The following is an 8,143-nucleotide window of genomic DNA, read 5'->3' as shown; positions in this document are numbered from 1 at the left end:
TGGCATTACACAATGTTCGCATAGATCATCTTCTTCAGAGAAGAACAGTTGGTGTATTTCGTCAATGTCTTCACTTTTTGTTAGATCAAAGTACTTTTTACTCATTGTTAACAAAAGGTAAAATTTTAAACAAACTCTAGGGCACTACAATAACGTGTTCACTGCTCAAACAACTCGCTTCAAATAATTGCAAGAGTGATCGCGCTAGGGGATACATACTCGTGCGCTACCTGGATTTTACCTGCTTTATAGCCGTAACAATGAACGGACCTTCTTGCAATTTCCGGTACCGCTTTGAAACAAATCTCTTAAGGATTAGTTCATGCCGCGCATTCCTAAAATTTGCCGTTTTTAAAATATTATGGAAATAAATAGGCATGTATCTGTCTGATACACGCGCGACTGCTGGAGGGTTAAATAAGTGGAACGTAAAAGATGCGGTTCTTCAGCACCACATTTCTCTGAGTAATCTCTTAAAACAACTGAAGCATCGATAAACATCGCTCTCGTAGGTATACCAAAAAGGTAATTGTTTGAATAGGGAACACCAGCTTCTTTTCGATATTGGAGAAACATGTCTAGATACCTACAACACAATCAAAAATCTTTTAAAAAGTAGAAAAATCAAAGTACTCATTTACCTGCATTGATTTTCGTCCAACAGCACATGTAATATATGTAGACGCTTTCCAATCAAAGTCATCACTTTGTATTTATTCGCTAACTCCCGTTGATGCATTGGAAGGGATTGAAGTATTTCATCATCAAGTTCGATTTTTTTGTTATACAATTCCAACGACATACTTGCAACTTCACTGACTCTACGTCTATTGTACACAATAACTCTTGCCAACGCAGCCTTTCCTAATTTTAGCCATGTGTCGAAATCGAAACCGTCCTGTAACCGTTGATACGCCTGCTCCGCTTCAGAAACTATCAATGTGGAAAATAATTTCACGTCCTTTGCCTTTGGTAAATTATGTAATTTGGCTGCTTTTCTTTGCAAGCTGGTTCGACCAGCTGACCTGCCAACATAGATTCCATAGTTTTTATCATGGAGAGTTTTGAAATTGTCAAAACGGCCACGCTCTTCACATTGTCTGGGAAGATTATGAGTTAAATAATCAACGTTAAGTGCGTCTAAAAGAAATGTAATACTCGATCGTAAAGCTTTTGCCAGACTTGGCATTCCAAACTCGCCTGTTTCCTTGTCAAGTGAACACAAATTGAAAACTCCCTCTAGTAAGGCATCATAACCTCCATAGAGTATCAGATCTTCAAAATCCAGAATAGAGGGGTTTATGTCTTTAACTTTAAAATCAATCGTGCCATTGTACGCAAATGTTGGCGATCGTTCTTTAATGCGCTGTATGAACCACGATGCATTAAGGAATATCTTTCAGCAACAAGTTTCGTCCTCTTGTAAGACCACCACTCTGGCATGAGATAAGCATTTTTCACAAATAACATGCCCGCATGTGACTAAGTAGAAAGACTTACTGGGCAACAATGGCAATCTACAGGAGTGGCATACAATTTTTCGTAATAAAAAAAAGTGAAAAAATAAAATGTCAAACACATTTTGTCAAACGGTCATAACATACTCATGAGGGGCAACGGATTGTTTTCTTGAGGCTTACAGACTACACATGTTTTTCTTATACAAGTTTCTGTTCTTGTGAGCTCCCTTGTACACATATGATTCTGGATATCTGCTTTATAACTATTTGTTATAACATAGGCTAGCCGACGCAGTTCGATATTAATATTTTGTGAAAAAGGCATCTTCTCACTTTCAACCTGCTTTATTTCCTGCGAAGTTAAATTATGTACCATGATGCACTTTAAACTGCCCAAACATTGGATGTTGTTACATATAATAAATTCATGGCGGTATTTGCACTGAGCCCTTCTACATCTCTTCATTAAGAACTCTCTGCAGGAAGTGGGTGTTAAAATTCTGAAAACGAGATCATATAGCACATAAAATTGCAGCGGATCGAATACTTCATTTGCTACTGAAGCTCATCGATTAAATTGGAGTCAAAGACGAAAAATTAAAAAAAAAAGTACCAATAAAAGAAAGTGGACAACTTCCCTCCTCTACTTGGCCTCTGCATACAGGGCATCGAGGCATATCACGTGCAATCAATTCTCTTAAACAACCCTCGCAAGTACTATGCATACAAGGGTTCAAAATGCACCAAGAGGTCATGCTTATTTCGGAGAAACAGACTGGACAAATAAACTTATCATTTTCTTGTTCCTCTATTGTCCTATGAGTAAATTTGCATTTGCTTCCGTATTTACAGTTGCCGAATTGTTTAAATTCTTGACAAATGCCCGAAATTTGTAATTTTCTCAACGTCTCGTACCTCATGGTGTCGCTTTGATATAGCGTTTCTCTGTACTGGATTTCATCTTTTGAGGACACATGAAGGTATCGACAGTACTCTCTATGACATCTCTCCATTTGAAAGTCCCGACAGAACTTATAGGGATGCTTTAAATTGCACATCGCATCTTTACATTCCCCCTTCGAGAATTTCGTACAATAACTACGACAAAAATAAATACTGAAACTTTGATTTAAGTGTTGCACTTTAATCAAGATATAATCTAGTGTTGAAAAATTGTGACTTCAAAGAGATTAATTAAAAAAGGTTTTCAGGGAACAATTTGAATATACGCCGCGCGCAATTAATTTCTCCTCCTGGTGAAAAAATTTGGCAATCGGCGCAAATTTAATCACATGCTTTTCCCCCATTGTATTCTATAGACAACGTTTTTAAATGAAATCATTACCCAGCGGCAGAACGTAACCTCACTTTACTTTTCTCCTTTCTTATTCGCAAGTGGATGAATCTTCCCTACACTGTTCTTTTCCGGCTATATCTCTAGCTGTACACCGCTCTACCACTTCACCTCAGCATCGCTTTCCCACAGAACACCACCACTTTACGCAATATAGACAAACTTCACGTTTCTAGGGTCCCTAGAGAGGGGAACAGGACGCGGCACCGAATTGGGGATGCACTTTCCACTAGGCTGACAGCCGAGAGTTGGGTATCGCGATCACACTAGGAAGCAATTCTACCGTTCACGAGACTGTATCGGAATTGCCATTTTAATTCGAATTTAGGTCGATTTTTTATGATTTTCAAGCGTGAGAACAGTGATAAAGATGCAACAAAAAAAATCCATTTCTCGCAATTTTATCACTGGAAACGCCGTCAAGTCTTCATAAAAATACATTTCCCATAATTAATTGTCGTTCGACCACCCAGAATGCTCACGAATTTGTCAACCTTGTTAACCTTGTTCTCAAGTGTTTTGCAGTTGACTTTGAGTTCCCACGCAACTTTGTATATTAACCCTGGACTGCTTAGGTGAAAATTGCACCAATAGTTGCTTATGTGGGGTTACTCGTAACCCCAGTTGATAAAAACAACTAAACAAATAAAAAACACAAGACAAAACAATAAACGCTTTATTTATAACATTCTAAGCTTAAGATAAAATAATTAGAAACTTATTGATTGCATTCTGAACATATTTCAACACGATGAGTGTTACAAACAGGTTTATGACATTTTGAACAAGCTGTTTTAGTTTTAATGTCTTTGATTCTTGGACACAATGCACATCGAGTTTGTTTTGCAAGTTTTGGTGGAGGTGGAACTGCAGCTATATTTTCCTCCTCCATTCCTAGAATAGTTCTTATAGATGAAGACAATTTTTTGGTCAAATTTTTTGTTAAGCGGCGTTCCATGTGCGGTCTTGCAAGCTGCATTCCGAGCTCAAATAGATAATGCCGACGAATACATTTTTCTCTATTGCGTTTTACCATCTGAAACAATACTCCTGAATTTACACCAGCTTGATCCAGTATGCCATAAAAGTATCGTAAGGGCCACCTTCTGGTCTTCCGCGAGACTGAATATGTGTGAACCATCTGGTCAAACGTGTCTACACCTCCTTTAGTTGAATTATAGAAATTAATTATTTCTGGCTTTTTATTTGGATCTACAGTTTTTGTATTATGCATTGTAGACAGTAATAGAACACACTTAGATTTTTTTGGCGTAAATGACACTAACGTTTTTTTCTGGTCAAAGGCAAATTGCGAAGTTAGCGCTTCTTTATTTTTGTTTGCCAGGAATGACGAAGGAACTTCTTTTTTATTTTTACGTAGTGTTCCGACAATAGTTAGATTGTAATTGTTCACCATATTATCTGCCAGTGGAATACTGGTAAACCAATTATCCATCGTTATGTTACGTCCTGTTCCATGAATAGATTCAGAGAGCTTTTTTACGTAATAATGTGGTAAGGGTTCTGCATTTGCTCTTACTTCTTTTCCAATATATGGGATGGCACTTACCATGTAAAAAGTGCGTGAATCGCACATGGTTACTATTTTCAATCCATATTTGTCTGGCTTTGATGCAATATAAACTCTAAAAGGACAATTTCCACGAAAACCCAGGAGCTGCTCATCAATTGTCACATATTCATGAGGAGTATAATATTTTGTACAATTTGATTCAAACTCTTCCCATATCTCCCGAATGGGAGAAAATTTATCTTCGCGATTTCTCGCAGTTTTATCATCAAATCTTATACACGATATCAAAAAACGAAAACGTGTTTCACTCATAATACTGCGATATATTTCAGGTCCATACTTTGACCACATTTCAGCTGTTGTTAGGTGATTATCTTTTCTGCATCCTGATATATAAAGAAGACCAAAAAGAGCAAGTAATTCAGTTGTATCCGTTTCACCAACATAACCACAATTTTCAGTATAGTTCATTTTTTTTCTGCCAATTTCTGAATTTGTGTGCAGAACAATCTTGTTTATAATTCCATCAGAAACAAGCAATTTCCAACCTTCCAATTCTGTGGAAATACTTTTTGCTGCACCTTTTGGTCCTGGAATGCGTAAAACCAAATTTCGTTGAAGTGTCCGAGTACGAGAAGGGGGCACAGAGCTCCAACGATGACCATTCTTACCCTTGATAGACACACCTGATTCTTGAACAGTGGTGTCTTCATTCTCATCTTCATTATCAGAAGATGACATCTCACTTCCAACATGTGAGTGTTCCGACATATGGTCCTCAAATTCTTGGTCACTTCCATGAGAATCATATTCTGAGTCAGCTTCATCGAACCAGCGTAAAACGGTCTCTTCAAAATGAGAATCACCCGGTCTTACTGCCATCTAAATTCAAATAAAATTGAAAGAATGTGGAAAATGATTTATGCATCAATGCTTACCTGGGGTTACACGTCACCCCAATTACTTTATAATACAAAAACAAAGCAAGTATACAAAGATTAAACGCGCGTCATACGCGCGTGTAACTTAAAACATAACCTCAAACGAACATAGCTGGTCCCGCAGAGATGCAAACCTCAACGCAAAAAAGTTACCAAGTTTCTAATTTTGGCTGGGGTTACTGGAAACCCCACTAAGCATTCCAGGGTTAATTGCACTTGGAGTGCTTTGATTGTGTGCAGCATCACTCTTTTGTCCAGAATAAACTTTTAAATAAATATATAAATATCCGCAAGACAAAGTTTAAATAATTTAATTCCAAATTTATGTCGTTTATTGCTTATATATTGTTTGAATTTCAGTTTTCCCTTAAATGGTACTAGGGTTTCGTCAATACATATATTTAATGATCCGGATGGACCATTCGAATAAAAAAATAATATTTTGATTCTATTTTGTTTACTATATGGTTACAAGACTTCACGAACACTAAAATGTCTACATGTAACGGTTGTAACGAATGTTTATTATTACTTAAATATATACAGATGGTGGTATAATATAAGCCTACTAGTACAATATAGTCCAAACAGAGACACTTAATTTAACCGCCCAGGTAGAGTCCGTCGCGCACGGGGATGAGTCCGTCAGCACACAGGTAAAAGTCTGTCGCGCACAGGTAACAGTCCGTCGCGCACGGGTATGAGTCCGTCAGCACACAGGTAAAAGTCTGTCGCGCACAGGTAACAGTCCGTCGCGCACGGGTATGAGTCCGTCAGCACACCGGTAAAAGTCTGTCGCGCACAGGTAACAGTCCGTCGCGCACAGTTAACAGTCCGTCACGCACAGGTATGAGTCCGTCGCGAAACTATACTACGGTAATGTCGTAAATGCACACTTAAACTCCGTACTCGTACACGTAGATTCCGTACTCGTAATAGTCCAGCCAATTACTCCTCTCTTTAGGAGAAGTGAGTCCGCGGATCAACCCGGCGGGAAGTAAATGGCCTAAGACTTTGAGTATTAATCGCAGAAAAAAACACAAGACCTAGGAGTGGGTATCCAACTCGCTGCAAGGGCTTAATGTTTTTTAGCTGAGAGTGGGAATCCAACTCTGAGGAAAAACTTTGATGCAGCTCCCTTTATTGGGGTGGGTTTGCACTGAGCATTCCTGTGCGCCGGTAAAGCTTAGGGGGGATATGATAAGGCTTGAGTCTGTACGAGGGTGGCGATCGGAGCGCTATTCTGGTGGGCGCCCCGGGCATTTATTGGGACCGTTACATACATAAGAATCGAATAAAACTATTCGTCCGGACGAGTATGAAATACAAAGTCAAGCTTCGTCCGAACAAATATAAAATAAAATCTGAAACTTTTCTAAGTCCACTAAATAAAATGTTTTATAAAATAAAGACGGGAACAGCGTACGGTACGACTTGAGACTTTTTACTGGCGAACACCACTCGAATGACGCTCCTGCTGGAAATTCTCCCTTATATAACTTCGTTTTGGACAGGAATAGACCCGTGTTTCTTGTGTGGTACCGTATGCACCGTAAAAAGTTCTCCTGTACTTTTACGGTGATAATCATAGGCTTTTTGTTGCCTGAGATTGCCTCGGTAAAATTACAAAACGCATTCGTAAGCAACATCTCATCTGTAAAAATACAAAATTTTTGTAAACTAAAATATTCTGTAACTTTACATGACTGATGTAATTATTACAGAAAAAATGTAAAATTACGATTACTTATCGGTAATACATATACTGGAAGACCTCTAGTACATCACTTGCAATCTGATTGACTGTTTGGTGCAACACAGAGAGAAACCAAATTAGTTAGCTATTGCCACCTAGATCTTAGATTGTAGTACACAGAAAATGTACGGTGACTGAGGTGTACTAAAGCTTAATTAGATGCTAATTGTTCAACTACATCGGTAATAGATTTATTTGTGAAATTGGATTGTACCCACTCGTACATACAAAAAAAAATTACAAAACATAAGTTTACCTTTCTTTAAACACTTTTTACATTAAGTGCCTATATATTTTAACAATCACACAGTTTCCGAATAAAATTGATTACCCTATTTTTTTAATTATTTTTGCCAGATTTAATTCCTGCATCAGGATGAATTTTAAAAAAGTACCTTTGAATAGTTTCTAATGTCAAACTAAATTTTTTCGGGTACTGAATATTGAATATAAAATAAATGCAGCACATTACAGTAAAGGGTTATATGAAAGAAGTATGGCCAGTTTGGATGACGACTGCATTTCACCCTGGACGACCGGGTTCTCTTTGGTTTTGTTAAAATAATTTATCTTCTTCTATTTTCATCCGTTTCAAAGCATCAGCGTGTGCTATAGCGAATAAACTGTCTAAATTGTTTTGAAAGTCCTTCACGGCGCTTCTAAACTTCGTGTATTTTTTGGAATTTTTTTGCAATTCCCTCCAAGCATGGTGAAGATCCACGAGTTTTTTTTGCACAGTTAGGGACAGCTCTGGTAGGGATTCTAGCTTTATCCCAAAATATAATACACTCTCGAATCACGCGATTTACACTTTCACAAACAGTCAATTGTGGGTTGTTTGCTCAAGGGAGCTGGAGTTACCCGAGAAAGGGGTTGTTTGTTCGAAGGAGCTAGAGTTACCCGTGAAAAGGGAGGTGGGCTCAAAGAAGCCAAAGTTGCCAGTGCAAAAGGAAATTGATGTTATTAAACTGGAGCTGTTTAATACAATAAATGTTGTAATTAGTTTGCCTTCTATTGTTGCGTATTCTGAAATAGTGTAGTGGCTCCTTCAATTTTCAACAAAATTTTCAAAGAATGTACGTACAGGAGCAAGTTTAT

The 8,143-nt window shown here is 37.9% G+C and overlaps 1 protein-coding gene across 1 annotated transcript; it reads right to left on the bottom strand.

Moving 5' to 3' along the window:
* Nucleotides 1–3,870: 3,870 nt before the first annotated feature.
* On the bottom strand, nt 3,871–5,230 carry LOC135138537 (piggyBac transposable element-derived protein 4-like). The gene is made up of 4 exons (XM_064068517.1): nt 5,020–5,230; nt 4,689–4,938; nt 4,101–4,619; nt 3,871–3,955 (listed from the first exon to the last, which is right to left on the bottom strand). Exons 1-4 carry the CDS (start codon nt 5,228–5,230, stop codon nt 3,871–3,873), a joined length of 1,065 nt encoding a protein of 354 aa, XP_063924587.1.
* Between the last annotated feature and the right edge of the window lie 2,913 nt (nt 5,231–8,143).

Source organism: Zophobas morio, unplaced genomic scaffold (assembly GCF_036711695.1).
Source record: "Zophobas morio isolate AGI-343-1 ecotype UQ-CSIRO unplaced genomic scaffold, CSIRO_AGI_Zmor_V1 ptg000030l, whole genome shotgun sequence".
In the NCBI taxonomy this organism is placed as follows: domain Eukaryota; kingdom Metazoa; phylum Arthropoda; class Insecta; order Coleoptera; family Tenebrionidae; genus Zophobas; species Zophobas morio.
Note: the sequence above shows the minus strand (reverse complement) of the source record. Positions and strands in the feature narration are given on the sequence as shown.